The sequence below is a fragment of the Trachypithecus francoisi genome, unplaced genomic scaffold (genome assembly GCF_009764315.1).
Source record: "Trachypithecus francoisi isolate TF-2019V2 unplaced genomic scaffold, Tfra_2.0 Contig01603, whole genome shotgun sequence".
NCBI lineage: Eukaryota > Metazoa > Chordata > Mammalia > Primates > Cercopithecidae > Trachypithecus > Trachypithecus francoisi.
The window spans coordinates 3,060,001-3,081,496 of NW_022681445.1; the positions used below are offsets into that span (position 1 = coordinate 3,060,001).

Genomic DNA, 21,496 nt, shown 5'->3' on the forward strand with positions numbered 1-21,496 from the left:
AATTGTACAAATGACTTGGCTGTTGTGGTCATTCATTAATTCATTCATTCAACCAACTTGGCACACAGTGGATGTTCAGTGTTGGTTAAATTACGTGTCATTCCAAGGCAGCAAGGGAGAAACTGGTAACATGTTTGTTATTTGAGCTTCTCATTTGGAAAGTTCTGAGGGCTTAGTTCTTTCACCTTGGTAGGACCCCACAAGGAAAACACCAAAGCTTGAGCTCATTGTTCTCCAGCTCCAGAGTTTCCCAAGTGTCTAACCCCATGGGAAGATGGAAAGAAAGTTCCTAGGTCAGTTGATTTAAAATAGATAGAAGTGCATTTGAATGTGACTCCCCAAATAATTCTCATGTTGGTTATTGAATTGACTGCATGTGTTTTTTTTCCCACACAGAGTGAGACACAGTTGCTTAGAATACGCAGTGACTCTAAATAACCTCAGGAATGCTCAGTATATGTTTGCTGAGTGAATAATATTTCAGACACGTCTCCTACACTTTGTTGAATTAGAACTTGCCAAGGTCATTAAATGAGTGTTTTGACATGGGTGGGATGAAAAACCTTGGTTATTTCATTTCACATGGTACTTCTCAGAGGTCATACGTTGCCCACTTATGATTACCACAGAGCAAATAGTCAAGATGTTACTTGAGTCTGTGAGCCAATCCTGGCACAGGCAATGGATTGTCACCACAAATCATAAAACGGGGCTCATGGTATAGCAATATGTGTTAAACAGTTTTCAGAATTTGTTTAACTTCCTGCTAGCATGGACATGTCCCAGATAGGAAGCACATAGCACTTTTCCCAATTAACAGTGCAAATTGTCATGAGTGCATAGGAATTTGCAATTTGACAAAATCAGGTTTTTGACAGCAGGAGTAATCAGTCTGCAGCTTCGCAAGTAGTAATCTATGATCGAAGTGGCAGGATATATTCTGAATTATGAAAGGTGTATATGCTATATAAGAGGGACAAACCATTAGTATGATTCTGCCCTTCTTACCCCCTTTCTTTAAAAAATGCTGCTTGATTTGGAAGTTGAAAGTAGGGGACACACTCTGCTGAGAGTGATCTCCATCACTTTCCCCTCCCCAATAGTAGTATTCATTTATTTTCTGTTATATTACAGTATTCTGACAAGTCCCTGTACACCCAGCTGTGCTTTTACCGGTACATTTTTGATGCGGAGTGTGCACTGGAAAAACTTACTACCGATCATGAGAAAGGTACGTTAAAATACTGTAATTACCTTTGAGTTTAAAGTGGAAATTTGCATTATAAAAGCCAGACCTACTGTGTCAGGCTGTTCACGCAGCATCACATTGCTGTCTCAGAAGCAGGCCGTGGCGGCCTCTGTGAACACAGGGATCCCCTGCATGAGGGGTGGTGGCATAGGAATCCCCAGCTTTGGCCCCCACAGACTGTTTCACATTGTTCTCTATTAAAGCAAGGCTTTGGGGGAGGAACAGTACAAAAAGGACTCTTTAAATGCTATATTTTGAAAATGCTATTTTCTACAGAGTTTAGTAATTGTAATAAAGTAAGCATAGGCAACGTGATCATTGGGCCTACAAAAACCAGATATTACCACAAAAAAATAGACCTGGAGTGTGTCTCTGCTGTTCGCTAAAAGCCTGGGTTCGTTTTGAGAGAGGGATGGGGTGGAGTTCCTTTATTGACTCCATCCTAAGAGAGTGTATAGGCGCCTCAGTCCATATGATCAGGTGTTGCGTGGAACCCTCAGCACTCGGCATTTCCTTATACAAGACTTGCAGGCACTGTGGGACTTCATGGGTCTGGGAAAAGCTTTGTTACATAACAAAGTATTTGAAAATGTCATGACAACTGCATGGTTTTTTTTCCTCCTACCTGAAAATCACATTGACAACTTTTCTATTATCTGTGAAAAATAAAAAAGGCAAATTTACACATTTTTCTTATTAGTTACCTACAGAGTGTTTATGTTGTTTGTCAGCGAGTATCAATTCAGTGTTTCGTTTGTCGATATTAGGGCTGGAAACAATGCAATGACATTAAAAAAACTACAAATATTGCTAGATTTCCCCACATAAGAATCACCTTGCTGCCCTTGATTTGGTCTCACTGTTTTTCATTCCAGTCATAATTGGTTTGTTTTTGCATCCACAAGATAGGCTAGAAATTATTTTTTAAATGCCTTGACTTATTTGGTTTTGCTGTCCTTGGAGAGAAAACATTTTACAACTGATGGAGAAGTCAGATATTAGAAATCTTATCTCTAGATGTTCAACAAGGACTTGGGCTATCTCCACAGCATGTTTTCCATGAATTAGTAAAATTTATACAGAGAATAAATTTCTTCTGCCTATTAATAACTAGGTTTTAGAACTTTTATTCATGGCCAATGTCTAGCCCATATATTCTTGTAATATCATTTGCAGCTGTTTTTCTTTTATCCCCAAGGACCTTTCCTAAAGACAGGTATTAGTTGAGAAAATTAAGTACTGATTATCTGAACATGTTGTCTGTTTCTATCAGGTCTGTTACCTCTTTCTGGATATCAGTATATTAGAACCTGTTCCCCCATTACTTCTTTTTTTTGAGACAGAGTCTTGCTCTGTTGCCCAGGCTGGAGTGCAGTGGCATGGTCTCAGCTCACTGCAGCCTCCGCCTCCCAGGTTGAAATGATTCTCCTGCCTCAGCCTCCCAAGTAGCTAGAACTATAGGTGTGTGCCACCACACCTGGCCAATTTTTGTATTTCTAGTAGAGTGAGAGTTTCACCATGTTGGCCAGGCTGGCCTCAAACCCCTGACCTCAGGTGATCTGCCTGCCTCAGCCTCCCAAAGTGCTGGGATTACAGGCGTGAGCCACTGTGCCTGGCCAACCCATTATTTCTTTCTAAATCTATTCATCCTAGATTGTTTTCTATATGTTATTTGAGGGGAAAGATTCCTCTTACCTCTAAAATTCTTATCTGAGAGGCAGAATCAGTCTTCTGATCAGCAGTTTTCAAAAAATCTGGCAACTATTGGAGGCATGTAGAGGAGTGATCTGGAAAGTCACTGGAAATTTAGCCCATCCTCTTAGAGGACATTGAGAAGTGCACATTATTACACCCACAGAAAATAAGAGGAAATAAGTAGCCGCTTGGAAGCCTCTTGCTTGGCTAAAAGGGAAAAGTATTGACAGGATCTGTACACTCAGAGTTGACTGTAGTCCCATTTCACAAGTTTAAGAATCAGCACACTTTTTTATTGTTTGTATCTAATAATATACTACCCAGCAATTTGGGGCAAAAATGGCATTGAGTTATTGACGGGTTCTTTTACATGTCAGAGGGCTAAAGAAAATAAGACGAGAAGAGGAAAAAAATACATGTGACTGAAGGAACTTCATGTTATGTTCCAAGAGCACTTTTGTTTTATTTATTGAATTTTACCTATTGAAACTCTGAATTTCCTGCTGCTTATTTATTATTCCTAAATTACAGTTTGGGAATGAGTAAATTAGCTGAAATTTACATGCTCCGGCATTTTCAGATCATGCAGTAATGCTAAGTGGTATTAGGGTATTCATAAGTGGTGGGGTATAAACCAAAACTTGGGGGCACACTTACCAACAGCAGAGGTTTCCTAACACATGACATCTGATAAGCCCTCTCCTAAGAGTCACCTGGGGCATATTAAAAACCCAAATCCATAGATCCTATGCCCACAGATTCTATGTAATTCAGAAGATGTCGGGGGTAGAGCTTAGGAAGCTATAATTTTTTGAAAATTCCCCCAGATAATTCTGACGTGCAGCCAAGTTTGAGAACCCCTCTCCTGGGCACTCTAAAGACATAGTTGGATGGTTTCTAAATAAAAGAGAATTGCAAGGTCATAGTTCATGGAGAACAATGGGGGAACAAGAATATTCTTGTTATATTATAGGGGAAAACGCCGTAAATTTAAAATAACGTAACAAATAAAATTGACTTCTCACTTTATAAGTTGGAGTGAATTCTCTTTTGATTTGCTATTCAAGGGAGACCTGCTATAAAAATGAGTTTAAAATCTAAGGGAACCAGAGGGCAAATATATTTATTCAATTTGGACCATGGCCAGAACACAAGTAGATGTTAACATCAGAAGTCCTGTGAAAAATGACAGTCGTTACACACAGTTATATTATTGAGAATGGAGTCTAAGTGTCTTCTGTCAACAAGTGCCCTGTAACTGGTGTGTGAAGTATTTACTGTAGACTCTCCCTTACTGTCAGTACCTAGCAACATTTCCTTCACTAAGATTGTTTTACCATTTCCATCATAAAGCCCATATTTTAAGGGTTGTAAGTGGATGGTGGTTTTAATTTTTGTTTGAAACTTGGCAATTTGACTTAGAAAAGCATGTACAAATTATTTGAAAGAGGTTTATTTTTATGGTGAAAAGTAGCTCTTGTCAAAGCTTTTTCTATGCTTTGCTTTCAAACGAAAGTTTACAGGCCATTAGTCCGTAATGTGAATTAACCCCATTTGATATTTTTTCCTTCCTTTAAAATGGCAAAGGACTGTTATTCACGTTTGTGAAGTGTTTACTACATATTTGCTGTAACTGCATTACATTTTTTAAATCTTATTTCTGTGGGACTTTGGCATTATTATTGTAACTGCTCCAGAATGTACACAGATGGCATAATGGATTCAGAGGCAGTTTTACAGGAACATAGGGGCAATCTATGAAGTAAAAATCCATTTCCAGGATGGCAGCATGAAATGGTCCCATTTGGCTGCCTCATCCCGTGGTGCCTTGGCCTGAGTAGGGGTAAGTGAATAGTTTAGGGGAAACCTGAATCAGTTCAAATCTAAGTCTCCTTAAAAATGCAGGAAGAAAAAAGTCTCTTAGTTTTCTCAACTGAACCTTTGTTGTTGTTTATTCAGAAACAGTAAAAACAATTTATTTATATATAGTTCCTGTTATGTGTTGAGTGACATTCCTCGTGTCAGAGGAACAAAGGTGGATGGCCAACACTCCCTGCCCTGGAGGAGCTTAGAGTCTGTTGAGGAAAGACAGATTCGGCAACAACTAAGTGTGGTATGGCCTGAGTGTCACCACCAATATGGTGAAATTATTTTGGAAGCAAAGAGAGGGAGCCACTAACTGCTTTTTCACTTCAGTGTATGATCTTTCTTTAGTTCTAGAAAGAAACATTTTTTTTTCTGTTTCTGTTCTCACTTAGTAGATGCTTCTCTCCTTGTATTCTGTGTCAGCTATTAATAGTAAGACGGTGGATTCATTTGCTAGGACTGCTATAACAAAGTACCATGGACGAGGTGGCTTAACCAACTGTATTTCCTCACATTTCTGGAGGCTAGAAGTCTGAGAGCAAGGTGTCAGCAAGGTTGGTTTCTCCCCAGCTTCTTTTTTTTTTTTTTTTTTGAGATGAAGTCTCGCTCTGTCACCCAGGCTGGAGTGCAGTTGCGCGATCTTGGCTCACTGCAACCTCTGCCTCCTGGGTTCAAGCAATTCTCCTGCCTCAGCCTCCTGAGTAGCTGGGATTACAGGTGCACGCCGCCACACCTGGCTAATTTTTGTATTTTTAGTAGAGACGGGGTTTCACCATGTTGGTCAGGCTGATCTCGAACTCCTGATCTCGTGATCCGCTTGCCTTGGCCTCCCAACGTGCTGGGATTACAGGTGTGAGCCACCACACTGGGCCAGGTCTCTCTTCAACTTCTAAGGGGCTATCTTCTCCCAGTATCTTCCCTCTGTACCTAATCTCCTCTTCTTATACTGACACTGGTCATATTGGATTGGGTCCCATCCTAATGACCTCATTTTACCTTAATTCTTTAAAGGCCCAATACAGTCCATTCTAATACAGTCCACTCCAGATACAGTCTCATTCTAAGGTACAAAGGGTTAAGACTTCAACCCACCTTCAGTATGAATTTTGAGGGGACGCAATTCAGTCCATAACTGATGATCTACTTGAATTTCTTAATAAATTCCTTAGAACACACTGGATTTGTCTCTGCCAGAATTGGAACACTAGGATGTAGAATTCTGTTGAGGACAGAAATTGGAGTTGCAGCATAGAGGCTAGCTAAAAGATGACGATTTACCATAGGAGAACTATCTGTTGGAAAGCCTGACTTCGCAACTGGGGTCTCTTTAGGCCTAGATGGACTATTCTTCACATCACCCTGTTTCTCGCAAAGTGCTATGGGCAGCCTTGAGCGTCCCAGCCTCCTCAGCTGCACCTGCAAAGACTGCAGTTTTCTTGCTCCTCTCAACCAGGTGAAATCCCACATTCACCTCCCCTCTTGAGCCTCATATGCTTTTTTTCTTTTTTTTTTCCCCCTTAAACTTTTCAGTTTCTTGTCATCTCTTTTGTTCTGTCTTTTCTTTAGGCCTGGCGGTGACATCTGTAGGCACTCTTGTTTCCTAACATGCCACCCAGAAGAACTAGGCTTCCCCTTTTAAAGTACTTTATAGTTTCCTATTGTCCTTTCATGTGTGTAACACAAGTTCTCACAGTACTCCTGTGAGGCAGCAGTGGATTATGCTCATTATATTGATGAAGAAATTAAAGTTACTAAAGTTCCTTGACATTTGCAGATTTAACGCCTGTCGCTTGAACTCTTTGCAGGTGATACTGAAGGTAGGTAATATGTTGTGTGTGTTATTTTGCTGATGCCAAATTTAAATTGAACTGAAAGAATATCCAGTCACTTAACTAATGAGCAAGCCAAGCCAACTGCTCCTCACCCACACTACCACGGGGTCTTGTTCTGTGTTCCCCGTCAGCTAGGTAGTTACACTCATGAAGTGCTAATAATTATATTATTTTGTGGAAAATGGTCTCCAAAACAAAGACAACAGCTAGTATTGAAAAGGGTCTTAAATGGTAGTATTTTTTAAGCCAGAAAATAAGAGTTTTATAGAAGAAATTCTGTGCTTTAGTGTATATGGGAATTTGGAGATTTTGGAAAGTCTCAAGATGGGTCCCATTTCAGTGTTAAGGATTTTCGCTATATTTCCTGAACTGTTAAAGTGAAAGCAGGAAAGTTTCATCATGAAAGTAGCAAAGAGCCCCTGTGGTCCTCTCTAAGCTAGTTGACGTCCTTAGAATTTACTTGGTTAAATCCTTAACAAAATATTAAAAAGAAAACTGTCAGAGAGGACCTGTCTGGTCCATTTCTTCTTAGGCCACTTTTTGAAGCCCACTGGTTGTGTTATTCCATTGAAAAACTGTTGCTGAACTTTGGGGACAAGCTTTTTCTGTTTTTAATAACTAATAACAGGTAAAGCACACACAAAACAGTTCGCATCTATTCATTCTTAAAATTATATTTTTTTAATAATTGTGCAATTTTCTTTAGAAAAATAGATTTTAAGATGAGTAACTGTAAACTGCATTTTTTATTTCATTTTCTTACAAATAAAAAAATGATCTGAGAGTTTTTAAACATTCTTTCTTTGATTAGTTTAAGGAGATTTTTATGGTAGGAGGCTCTGACTTGACACTTCAGAACATAGCTATCTGTTTATTATAAAGAAGTGATTGTGGCAGTTCCAAGATGGCCAAATAGGAACAGCTCCAGGCTACAGCTCCCAGCGTGAACAACACAGTAGATGGGTGATTTCTGCATTTCCAACTGAGGTACCGGGTTCATCTCACTGGGGCGTGTCGGAAAGTGGGTGCAGGACAGTGGGTGCAGCCCACCAAATGAGAGCCGAAGCAGGGTGAGGCATCGCCTCACCTGGGAAGCACAAGGGTGAGGGAATTCCCTTTCCTAGCCAAGGGAAACTGTGACACACAGCACCTGGAAAATCGGGTCACTCCCACCCTAATACTGCACTTTTCCAAGGGTCTTAGCAAACGGCACACTGGGAGATTATATCCCACACCTGGCTTGGAGGGTCACACGCCCACAGGGTCTCCCTCACTGCTAGCACAGCAGTCTGAGATCTAACTGCAAGGCAGCAGCAAGGCTAGGGGAGGGGCGCCTGTCATGGTGAGGCTTGAGTAGGTAAACAAAGCAGCCAGGAAGCTCGAACTGGGTGGAGCCCACCACAGCTCAAGTAGGCCTGCCTGCCTCTGTAGACTCCACCTCTGGGGACAGGGCATAGCCAAACAAAAGGCAGCAGAAACCTCTGCAGATTGGAATGTCCCTGTCTGACAGCTTTGAAGAGAGTAGTGGTTCTCCCAGCACGGAGTTTGAGATCTCAGAATGAACAGACTGCCTCCTCACGTGGGTCCCTGACCCCCGAGTAGCCTAACCAGGAGGCACTCCCGAGTGGGGGCAGACTGACACCTCACATGGCTGGGTACCCCTCTGAGACGAAGCTTCCAGAGGAATGATCAGGCAGCAACATTTGCTGTTCAGCAATATTCACTCTTCTGCAGCCTCCACTGCCAATACCCAGGCAGACAGGGTCTGGAGTGGACCTCCAGCAAACTCCAACAGACCTGCAGCTGAGGGTCCTGACTTTTAGAAGGAAAACTAACAAACAGAAAGGACATCCACACCAAAACCCCATCTGTACGTCACCATCATCAAAGACCAAAGGTAGATAAAACCACAAAGATGGGGAAAAAACAGAGCAGAAAAGCTGAAAATTCTAAAACTCAGAGCGCCTCTTCCCCTCCAAAGGAATGCAGCTCCTCGCCAGCAATGGAACAAAGCTGGACGGAGAATGACTTTGACCAGTTGAGAGAAGAAGGCTTCAGACGATCAAACTTTCCTGAGCTAAAGGAGGAAGTTCAAACCCATCGCAAAGAAGCTAAAAACCTTGAAAAAAGATTAGGCGAATAGCTAACTAGAATAACCAATGTAGAGAAGTCCTTAAATGACCTGATAGAGCTAAAAATCATGACACGAGAACTACGTAACAAATGCACAAGCTTCAGTAGCCAATTCGATCAGCTGGAAGAATGGGTATCAGTGATTGAAGATCAAATGAATGAAATGAAACAAGAAGAGAAGTTTAGAGAAAAAAGAGTAAAAAGAAATGAACAAAGCCTCCAAGAAATATGGGACTATGTGAAAAGACCAAATCTGTATCTGATTGGTGTGCCTGAAAGTGACTGGGAGAATGAAATCAAGTTGGAAAACACTCTGCAGGATATTATCCAGGAGAAATTTCCCAACCTAGCAAGGCAGGCCAACATTCAAATTCAGGAAATGCAGAGAACACCACAAAGATACTCCTCAAGAAGAGCAACTCCAAGACACATAATTGTCAGATTCACCAAAGTTGAAATGAAGGAAAAAATGTTAAGGGCAGCCAGAGAGAAAGGTCGGGTTACCCACAAAGGGAAGACCATCAGACTAACAGTGGACCTCTCGGCAGAAACTCTCCAAGTCAGAAGAGAGTGCGGACCAATATTCAACATTCTTAAAGAAAATAATTTTCAACCCAGAATTTCCTATCCAGCCAAACTAAGTTTCATAAGTGAAGGAGAAATAAAATCCTTTACAGACAAGCAAATGCTGAGAGGTTTTGTCACCACCAGGCCTGCCCTACAAGAGCTCCTGAAGGAAGCACTAAACGTGGAAAGGAACAACCGGTACCAGCCATTGCAAAAACATGCCAAAATGTAAAGACCATCGATGCTAGGAAGAAACTGCATCAACTAACGAGCAAAATAACCAGTTAACATCATATTGACAGGGTCAAATTCACACATAGCAATATTAACCTTAAATGTAAATGGGCTAAATGCCCAAATTAAAAGACAGACTGGCCAATTGGATAAAGACTCAAGACCCATCAGTGTGCTGTATTCAGGAGACCCATCTCACATGCAGACACACATATAGGCTCAAAATAAAGGGATGGAGGAAGATCTACAAAGCAAATGGAAAACAAAAAAAGGCAGGGGTTGCAATCCTAGTCTCTGATAAAACAGACTTTAAACCAACAAAGATCAAAAGAGACAAAGAAGGCCATTACATAATGGTAAAGGGATCAATTCAACAAGAAGAGCTAACTATCCTAAATATATATGCACCCAATACAGGAGCGCCCAGATTCATAAAGCAAGTCCTTAGAGCTACAAACACACTTAGACTCCCACACAATAGTAATGGGAGACTTTAACAACCCACTGTCAACATTAGACAGATCCACGAGACAGAAAGTTAAGGATATCCAGGACTTGAACTCATCTCTGCACCAAGCGGACCTAATAGACATCTACAGAGCTCCACCCCAAATCAACAGAATATACATTCTTCATAGCACCACATCGCACTTATTCCAAAATTGACCACATAGTTGGAAGTAAAGCACTCCTCAGCAAATGTGAAAGAACAGAAATTATAACAAACTGTCTCTCAGACCACAGTGCAATCAAACTAGAACTCAGGATTAAGAAACGCACTTAAAACCACTCAACTACATGGAAACTGAACAACCTGCTCCTGAATGACTACTGGGTGCATAACGAAATGAAGGCAGAAACAAAGATATTCTTTGAAACCAATGAGAACAAAGACACAACATACCAGAATCTCTGGGACACATTTAAAGCAGTGTGTAGAGGGAAATTTATAGCACTAAATGCCCACAGAGAAAGCAGGAAGATCTAAAATTGACACCCTAACATCACAATTAAAAGAACTAGAGAAGCAAGAGCAAACACATTCAAAAGCTAGCAGAGGCAAGAAATAACTAAGATCAGAGCAGAACAGAAGCAGATAGAGACACAAAAATCCCTTCAAAAAATCAATGAATCCAGGAGGTGGTTTTTGAAAAGATCAACAAAATTGATACTGCTAGCAAGACTAATAAAGAAAAAGAGAAGAATCAAATAGACACAATAAAAAATAATAAAGGAGATATCACCACAACCCCACAGAAATACAAACTACCATCAGAGAATACTATAAACACCTGTACGCAAATAAACTGGAAAACCTCAAAGAAATAGGTAAATTCCTGGACACATACACTCTCCCAAGACTAAACCAGGAAGAAGTTGAATCCCTGAATAGACCAATAGCAGGCTCTGAAATGAGGCAATAATTAATAGCCTACCAACCAAAAAATATTTAGGACCAGACAGATTCACAGCCGAATTATACCAAGAGGTACAAGGAGGAGCTGGTACCATTCCTTCTGAAACTATTCCAATCACAAAAAGAGGGAATCCTCATAACTCATTTTATGAGGCCAACATCATCCTGATACCAAAGCCTGGCAGAGACACAACAAAAAAAGAGAATTTTAGACCAACATCCCTGATGAACATCGATGGAAAAATCCTCAATGAAATACTGGCAAACTGAATCCAGCAGCACATCAAAAAGCTTATCCACCATGATCAAGTGGGCTTCATCCCTGGGATGCAAGGCTGGTTTGACATACGCAAATCAATAAACGTAATCCAGCATATAAACAGAACCAAAGACAAAAACCACATGATTCTCTCAATAGATGTAGAAAAAACCTTTGACAAAATTCAACAGCCCTCATGCTAAAAACTCTCAATAAATTCGGTATTGATGGGACATATCTCAAAATAATAAGAGCTATTTATGACACAACCACAGCCAGTATCATACTGAATGGGCAAAAACTGGAAGGATTCCCTTAGAAAACTGGCACAAGACAGGGATGCCCTCTCTCACCACTCCTATTCAACATAGTGTTGGAAGTTCTGGCCAGGGCAGTCAGGCAGGAGAAAGAAATCAAGGGTATTCAATTAGGAAAAGAGGAAGTCAAATTGTCCCTGTTTGCAGATTGACAGATGACATGATGCATATTTAGAAAACTCCATCGTCTCAGTCCAAAATCTCCTTAAGCTGATAAGCAACTTCAGCAAAGTCTCAGGATACAAAATTAATGTGCAAAAATCACAAGCATCCTATACACCAATAACAGACAGAGAGCCAAATCATGAGTGAACTCCCATTCACAATTGCTTCAAAGAGAATAAAATACCTAGAAATCAACTTACAAGGGATGTGAAGGACCTCTTCAGGGAGAACTACAAACCACTGCTCAGTGAAATAAAAGAGGACCCAAACAAATGGAAGAACATTCCATGCTCATGGATAGGAAGAATCAGTATCGTGAAAATGGCCATACTGCCCAAGGTAATTTACAGATTCAGTGCCATCCCCATCAAGCTACCAATGACTTACTTCACAGAATTGGAAAAAACTTCTTTGAAGTTCATATAGAACCAAAAAGGACCCCTCATTGCCAAGACAATCCTAAGCCGAAAGAACAAAGCTGGAGGCATCACGCTACCTGACTTCAAACTATACTACAAGGCTACAGTAACCAAAACAGCATGGTACTACTACCAAAACGGTGATGTAGACCAATGGAACAGAACAGAGCCCTCAGAAATAATACCACACATCTACAACCATCTGATCTTTGACAAACCTGACAAAAACAAGAAATGAGGAAAGGATTCCCTATTTAATAAATGGTGCTGGTAAAACTGGCTAGCCATATGTAGAAAGCTGAAACTGGATCCCTTCCTTACACCTTATACGAAAATTAATTCAAGATGGATTAGAGACTTAAACGTTAGACCTAATACCATAAAAACCCTAGAAGAAACTCTAGGCAATACCATTCAGGACAGGCATGGGAAAGGGCTTGATGTCTAAAACACCAAAAGCAATGGCAACAAAAGCCAAAATTGAAAAATAGGATCTAATTAAACTAAAGAGCTTCTTCACAGCAAAAGAAACTACCATCAGAGTGAACAGGCAGCCTACAGGATGGGAGAAAATTTTTGCAATCTACTCATCTGACAAAGGGCTAATATCCAGAACCTACAAAGAACTCAAACAAATTTACAAGTAAAAAACAACCCCATCAAAAAGTGGGTAAAGGATAGGAACAGACACTTCTCAAAAGAAGACAATTGTGCATGAAAAAATGCTCATCATCACTTACCATCAGAGAAATGCAAATCAAAACCACAATGCGGTACCATCTCACACCAGTTAGAATGGCAATCATTAAAAAGCCGGGAAACAGCAGGTGCTGGAGAGGGTGTGGAGAAATAGGAACACTTTTACACTGTTGGTGGGAGTGTAAACTAATTCAACCATTGTGGAAGACAGTGTGGCGATTCCTCAAGGATCTAGAACTAGAAATACCATTTGACCCAGCCATCCCATTACTGGGTGTGTGCCCAAAGGATTATAAATCATGCTACTATAAAGACACATGCACACGTATGTTTATTGTGGCACTGTTCACAATAGCAAAGACTTGGAACCAACTCAAATGTCCATCAATGACAGACTGAATTAAGAAAATGCGGTGCATATACAACAGAATACTATGCAACCATAAAAAAGGATGAGTTCATGTCCTTTGTAGGGACATGGATGCAGCTGGAAACCATCATTCTCAGGAAACTATTGCAAGAACAGAAAACGAAACACTGCATGTTCTCACTCATAGGTGGGAACTGAACAATGAGAACACTTGGACACAGGAAGGGGAACATCACACACTGGCGCCTATTGTGGGTGGGGGGAAGGGGGAATAGCATTAGGAGATATAATGTAAATGACGAGTTAATGGGTGCAGCACACCAATATGGCACATGTATGCATATGTAACAAATTTGCACGTTGTGCACGTGTACCCTAGAACTTAAAAGTATAATAAAAAACATGAAGTGATTGTAGAAATACATAAAGAATTTTGGTTAGAAAAATGTGGTTTGTATAATCTTGAGCCTCTGGGGGTTGTTATTGTTAGATATTACATAGTTATAATCTTTAATGACAAAGAATTACAATATAATGATAAAATACAAAACTAGGTAACTTATGATTCTAATTTGTGGTGTATGTGCAAGGTAGAAAAATTAGTAAGGAACCCTAGAATTTGTTATAGTTATCTCTAGGTGGATTATAGATTTTCTTTATAATTTTATATATTTTCTACATTGTATATTCTGAGCATGTACTGCTCTCATAACATCAAAAAAATTATAAGCACTGAAATGTTATAGAGAATGTTACTCAACTTGAAGTAATTACCCAAATAATTTCACAGTAAAGGGAAAAAATAACATAGAAATGAACCCAAACCAGCTTTTTTTCTACGTGTATTTTTCCAAGTCAAACCTAAGGCCTTGTTACTCCAAGTGTGATCGGTATCCCAGCGGCATAGACATCACCTGGGAGCTTGTTAGAAATGCAAACTCTCAGACCCTCCCCAGACCTGCTGCATCAGCATCTGCATTTTAACAAGATTCTCAGGTGATTCCTCCGCGTGTTAAAGTTTCAGAAGCACTGATCTAAGACACTCTCCCTTCTTAATAACTAAAGCCTACTTCCATTTTATTCATTCATTGATTAGGGCTGTCCATTGGTAAAACTTCAAAACGACAACTATGCAGGCTACAGAAGGACTACCCAAGTTTAAGGTAGAATTCATATCACCACCTAGCCTTTTGAAATATGTTTTTATTAAACTAAATTGCAGTGGCCTGACAAGGGCTAAGAGAGGGGGGAAAAGCAAAAAAGCATGAGTTCTTCCACTTTGTTTCTTTGTAACTAGAAGGAACAAGGGAGAAGTAAATTAGGATTTTCAAAATAGCTTTCAGCTTTTTAAGATTAGTGGCTTATAAAAGAAAGAACTAAGGCCGGGCACAGTGGCTCACGCCTGTAATCCCAGCACTTTGGGAGCATTTTGGCAGGTGAATCACCTGAGGTCAGGAGTTTGAGACCAGCCTGGCCAACATGGCGAAACCCCGTCTCTACTAAAAGTACAAAAATCAAACGGGCAATGGTGGCGCATGCCTGTAATCCCAGCTACTCGGGAGGCTGAGCTAGGAGAATCGTTTGAACCCGGGAGGTGGAGGTTGCAGTGAGCCGAGATCGCACCATAGCACTCCAGCCTGGGCCACAGAGTGAGACTCCATCTCAATAAAGAAAGAACTGGAGTGTAGTTCTACACCCACTTCATGTAAGGGCCACTCTCTGTGTGCCCAGAGTAAAATTTCACCCTATCACTACCTTCTGGACCTCATTACAACATTGATTTAGAAGTATTTTGTAAAGATTTCAAGGCATTCAACTAGATTCTTTTAATGGAAACAAGATTCTATTTCTTAAATTTTGCTATTGAAAAAGTTTATTTTGAAATTTTCTTTTTCCTACTGTCACTGACTTTTCTGTGATGTTTTTATACTCGCTACAAGAATGAGAAAGTTGATATTGTCTGATGGCAGCATGGAGCTGCTAACACTGGTTTATTTTCTCTATGGATACTGCCTGTTTTGTTTTTGTTTTTACTCAAGATAACGTTACAATGTGACAGAACAGAAACTACATTTTTCAGGAAATGGTCACTTTAGTTGCTTTCCCCATAGGTAGAAGTGTCTTGGCTCTGTACATTTTCTGCCACCCTCCTCAAGATAGCTAAGTTAGTATATGAAAGTTGCCATTTTTTGGAGCAGCCAGTTTCCAGATACTAATTATGTGTGTTTAAGCCCATTTCTGTAAATATGCACTCAACATTTGCACTTTTATGTACAAAGAGACTTAGAGGCTTTCTATGATAACAGATGTGTTACTCGTTCTATAAAATCATTTCCCATTATGTCTTTTTAGTGGGCAAGTTCCTTTCCCCTTTTATAGTGACACGTACAGCAACACAAGGGCTCTGCCATGTCTAGGTGATAATGTGGTTGATGGTCTGCATTTGCAAAGCATATTGTCATTTTTTTAGTAGGAAAAGTACTAAAGATTGATAAGATTTTTTTCATGTACTTAAAATATGCTTCTATCACCAATGATGAAAAAAATGAAACAATTCTCAAGCATTTAAACCATAATGTGAGCTAATCACTTTATTTTGAAGAAAAGTATTTTAAACAGTTGAGCTAGTGAATTTACTTTTAAAATGTATTGTGCTTACACAGTAGATGGTTTTATTTCCATGATGTTTTTTACTACATAATTATACATCTTAATTACGTAATTACGATCATAATTATTATGTAATTGCATGTACTTCCACTAATTACAAAATCAGGAAGTGTAATTATCTAGTAAAAACTTTATGAAATTTCATGCACTAAAAGTTACTTAAAAGGCTATTCCAGTGGTCTAGTGGAAGGCTTTCCATGGTTAGTCTTCTTAGTCATAACTTTAGTTTAGGGCTTGAACTCATAGGCCAGGTCAAGGATAACTGCCGACAGACCAACCCTAAACTGAGTATTGTGTTATAGGTAAGATAGGCTTTGTCCCTTGTGATTTAAAAAGTCAGAGAGCATTTTAATTTTTTTGTGACTATGGAGTGTGGTAAGAATAATATCTAAATGTTTGAGGTAGGTACCACAAAAACTGTCAATGGAAAAGGCCGTTCTTTCTTAGGAAAGAATTGATTAATAGAATCAACAAGGCATTTAGGTTACAAAACAGCAAGGTCTTCTATAATTCTGTAATGTGAATGGCTTATTTAATAGCTATCTCTGCCTTTAAAAGCAATAATAATATTCAGTTTTTTGTTTCTTCAGTTTGGAGAAGGTGTTTTTCCAGTTCGTGTTTGTATTTACTAAGATATGAGCAAACGTATCAAGAGAGCATACTCCTTTCTACTACTTGATGTCAAAAGCAGCTTTTGAGACATAAACATAAGCGTACAAACATGTAACATCAGACCCTAAATAAAGACAGAAAATTTAATTCAATAAGCTATGATGCCTTTACCATTCAAAACGACATAAAAATTGCACAGTGAAACAATAGTCATGACAGCAAATTAGATATGACATCTAAATTACACTACAAAGAGAAATCCCAGAACCATTTTTGGTCTGTAGGAGTCTATTTTAGCCCAGGTTTAAAACCCAATCTAGAGGCTCTGCTTTATTGTCTAAGTAGGGTAATGTTGTAGAAGACTAATTGGAGGTTGGCTGTATTAATTGCACATCAATTAGGAGGAAAGGGCTTGTAATACTCACGGCAGAGAGGAGAGTAGATCCTTTAAGTATCATGATAGAATGTACTATGAGTTCAGGAATTAATATTATCAGTATTTGTGTAAAATCTGTATAATCTATTATAACATGACCTAAATCAAGCACTTGGGGTTAGATACAGGTATACTAATTTTCCCCGAAAAATTAGTGCTTCTCACTGGAAATGTATTGAAACAGTCACTTAAAATGTATGAGTTGCCGGGCGCGGTGGCTCAAGCCTGTAATCCCAGCACTTTGGGAGGCCGAGACGGGCGGATCACAAGGTCAGGAGATCGAGACCATCCTGGCTAACACGGTGAAACCCCGTCTCTACTAAAAATACAAAAACTAGCCGGGCGAGATGGCGGGCGCCTGTAGTCCCAGCTACTTGGGAGGCTGAGGCAGGAGAATGGCGTAAACCCGGGAGGCGGAGCTTGCAGTGAGCTGAGATTTGGCCACTGCACTCCAGTCCCGGCAACAGAGCGAGACTCCGCCTCAAAAAAAAAAAAAAAAGTATGAGTTATTTCTTTTAAAAATGTAGCCTTAAACATTAAAAGGTTCAGCTCTGTAGTCTTAGAAGGAGAAGACATTCGTTTTTTTCTTAAAACTTTCTAAAGAAACATTCATTGTGGTATTACCAGTTATTGAATTTGTGACGTTTTTATACTAGCTGAAATTTCAATAAATGTGAATTTTTTTAAAAAGTCAGTTAACGGTATGAAAATGCCAGTCCCATTTGCTTCAGGCAAATTAGAGGATTTATATTTATCCAGAATTGTTTCATGGTCTCAGAGATGTTTGGGATTTAAACAGATTTAGTCTGACTCTGCTATTTTTCTCTAGTAGTTAGAGGTTATTTTAAAATTGCATATTCTTTTCCTCTTGGGAATCTTTTCTCATTTACTTAGCCCAGAATTTAATGTCTTAATCATTTCTTATTTGCCTTAACTCTATTGTGATAACATTTCTTCTCATGGTTTCAGAAGTGTTTATGCTCCCTCTGTGAGACAGCACTGCTTGTCACATTTCCTCTTAATCTTTTGTTTTTGTTTTGGTGGTTGGTATTTTTTGTTTCTTGGTTTTTTACTAGTGCTTGTACCATGCCAGAATAGCCCTTAATGGTTGAAAGCAAAGTGTTTACTTAATCCTCATCTTTTCAATTATAATAGAGATTTCATTTTGAAGCTGACATTTAAACTGACATTGTTGTGTTTTGTTTTGCTTGCTGTCTTTTCATGTGAATTGGCATATGTCTCCATTATCCTATAATTCTTGATAAATTTTTCATAATTATCTAAGGGAATCAACCATAACTTTTGAAGTCTAATAATGTCCTTGTGATGTCTCCAGTAACCCTGTAGGCCCAGGCCAAGAACTGATGTTGATTTTCACATTATTAATCAGTGCCATTTATTATTTTATGCTGTACTATCTTGTTCATATAATACTACCCTTCATATACAAAGAAAACCATCATCAGTTTGACTCATTCTTAAACTAGTTCTTCTGTAGTTATCATGAATTTATTTAGATCCATCTGCATTCTCTTACCTTGTGGCTAACAGGACAGTAACTAGACAGACTTAGTAGCCCATCATTGAGTTAAATCAACATTGATTACATTCTTCCTGTATAAAGGCCTTGGGAAACCTTTCTTTCCTTGGCCTATGAGCCCTGCAAGCCTTAGCACCATCCCTAGAGCTTAAGGCTTAAACTAGTTAGTAGAAAGATAGATTTGCTGGCTAATTTTAGACACTGATGTACTTTCCTTGTTTTAAGAAATTATTGTAATTTCAAATAAGGTCACAAAAGCAGGTCTGTGTGCACGTCTGCTACTCTCTGTCCCCTCTTTGTGCCCTGCATACTCGCCCAGTTTATTCAGCAAGCAAATATGTATTGGATCTCTGTCCTATATGGTATTGCTTCTAGAAGTACCAATATTTCTGCCCAATTGCTTATTCATGCATTCATCTCTAAATACCTCCTTTTTATAGGACTCTACTTTTGTGGAGAACATTCAGAGCCATTATCTTTTACATTTTCCAGACAATTCCATTGCATACTGGTATGTAGTTGACACTTTTGAGATGAGGAACAACCCCAAAAGGATGAAATGACTCTCCCAAAGTAGCAAAGCTAGAAGTGTAAGAGCCCGGCTTTTCTTTCTGCTGTATCACAGCTGCCCTGTTCTTAATCTGTTAGGGAAACTTCAGCCTGAAGACAAGTAACTCAAATACAAGGGAATGGTATGAATTGCTGAGGGATCTCAGCATATACCTCAGGGAAGGTTTCCTGGTGGAGATTTCCTGAGTTGGACCTTAAAGAGTATATGAGATTTTAATAGGCATAGATGCAGACATGTAGTTTGAGACTAAGTTTTGCCTTTTTCACTTTTCTTTAAGTGTTCTTTCTTGCTTTTATAAAGGGAGAACCTCCTTTGACAAATGCATTGTGATTTGAAAGCATATCTGAATTGAAAATTTAGTCTAAAAGTGCTTATTAAGAAGCAAATCTTTAAACTCAGGACTATAAGCTTGAAGGGCATTATTTTTTGAGATAGGGTCTTGCTCTGTCACCTAGGCTGGAGTTCAGTGGCATGATCTCTGCTCATTGCAACCTCGACCTCCGGGCTCAAGTGATCCTCCCATCCAGTCCCCTGCCCCCAGTAGCTGAGACTATAGGTGTGTGCCACCATGCCCAGCTAATTTTTGTATTTTTTTGTAGAGATGGGATTTCACCATGTTGCCCAGGCTGGTCTCAAACTCCAGGATTACAGGCGTGAGCCACTGGGCCCGCTGTCCTTGAAGGGTATTATCTCTTCACTCTCCACTCTCCACTGTAACCAGTGGTGGTGCTTTGAAAGAAATTGATCCATCCTACAGGATACATCTGTCAAAAGTATATCAAAATGTTTTTCTATCTTAAATAATTTAACTCAGAATATAATAATGTAAGTATTTTGACATGAAAATGTTACATACTGTGATACATCCACTATCTTAAAACAGACGTCTTTATAAAGAAAAGGAGTGTGGTAAGACAAAACAAAATAGAAATTGGAATTAAATGGGATGACTGACAGACCAAACTAGTTTTATTTAGACAATAAAAATTAAAGTCCTGTTAGCATTATGACAAAAAATGTAAAAATGTTTTACTTAAAGCATGGCTAATTTTTTGTTGTGTTTTGTTTTTTCGCTAATACCATGGTGAAAGTTTAAATATGTAAGACCTGTTTATGAAGTAAATGTTTACTGCTGAACTATTCTTCAAGTTTACTGTTATATTATGTATTGTCTTACCAAAAAAAGTCGATGCTGAAAAGTCAGTAAAATCCACAATAAAAGAAAGCGTCTGAACAAGAGTCTGTCTTCAGGAAATTATTCAACAGAGTACACTCTGGTCTCCGTTAGTGAAGGCTTTATCACTTTTAACAAATAAGCCGCAGTAAATTTATTAGTATGCTACAAAGAAATTTTCAAAATAATTAAGACTAAACTACACTTGTCAAAATAAATGAATGAAATACAATTTTGAATCATCTTTCTTCACTTATTGCTCATTTGCATAATTCAGTAACTTACACAGGAGTCTTTCAGTCATTGGTGTGAATTAGCAAGGTTCTGCTATTCCTTGTTGTACGGCAGAATTACACTACCATGTAATTAGCTATTCCAGACATGGACTAACGGGAAATACCAAAGGGCACAGCAAAATCTAAAGAGACAAGGCAGGGAATCTAAAGACAAGAGACAATCAAAGACACCCAACAAACTCAAGCTGGTAGACCACAGGGAATTTTGAATGAAGCCTCTTAATTTATTTTGAGAATAAGAAATCAGTAGTATGAGAGAAATCTCAACAAGATTAGCTGACTAAGCCTACTTAAAAAAAATATCTCTATAGTGCATGGTGCGCCAGGTTAACCACTCCTGTTTGTTAGTCTGTATACAGCTCAACAAATAGGCGGCAAAGCTTTTCATGGGTGTATAGTGGCTTTCCATTGAGGTTTTCACTCTTTGAAGGAGGTCATTTATACCAATGAGATCTGTAGATGCAAATTGCTTTCCCTATATGTGAGGGGTCATTCCTTTCACAGCCAGCTTGCTCATCTCTTTTATAAAGGTTTTGTTATTTTTGTACTGCTCCCAAAGGAATGATGGGAATTATGCCCCCCCGCCCCCTGTCTAACTTAGCATCCAAATCTTTTCCCTCCAGCTCTGTGAAACTTTTGTGTATTGATCTTTGGAAACAAAACAAGCTGTTGGCAGCAGCCTTTAACTCTGAATCAGGAAACTTTTTTCCTTCTTTCAACCTGAAATATCATCTCTTTAGATTTGCCTTTCTTTCTCGCCTAATTCTAAGGAAATATCTTTTTCATTGCAGCAGAGTGTCACTGTAACATGCTACAGGCATGTGGGAATTCCTGGACGCAGTGTCCTCAAAATGCCATTTTTAGTTTGGCTCAAATGATGTAAGCTCTTACGAACTAGAGGAACAGAAATGAAGGGATCGATTTAAGGGTTAGCTATGAAAACCTAACTTCTGATCTCATTACTGAAGTAAAGGG

At 39.2% G+C, this 21,496-nt stretch overlaps 1 protein-coding gene across 1 annotated transcript in view; it reads left to right on the top strand.

Annotated features, from left to right (window-relative positions):
- POLA1 (DNA polymerase alpha 1, catalytic subunit) overlaps positions 1–21,496 on the top strand; it is a 319,152-nt gene that overhangs the window by 244,299 nt on the left and 53,357 nt on the right. The window contains 1 exon segment of the mRNA XM_033195650.1: positions 1,135–1,231. Within this exon segment, the coding sequence (XP_033051541.1) occupies positions 1,135–1,231 (97 nt within the window).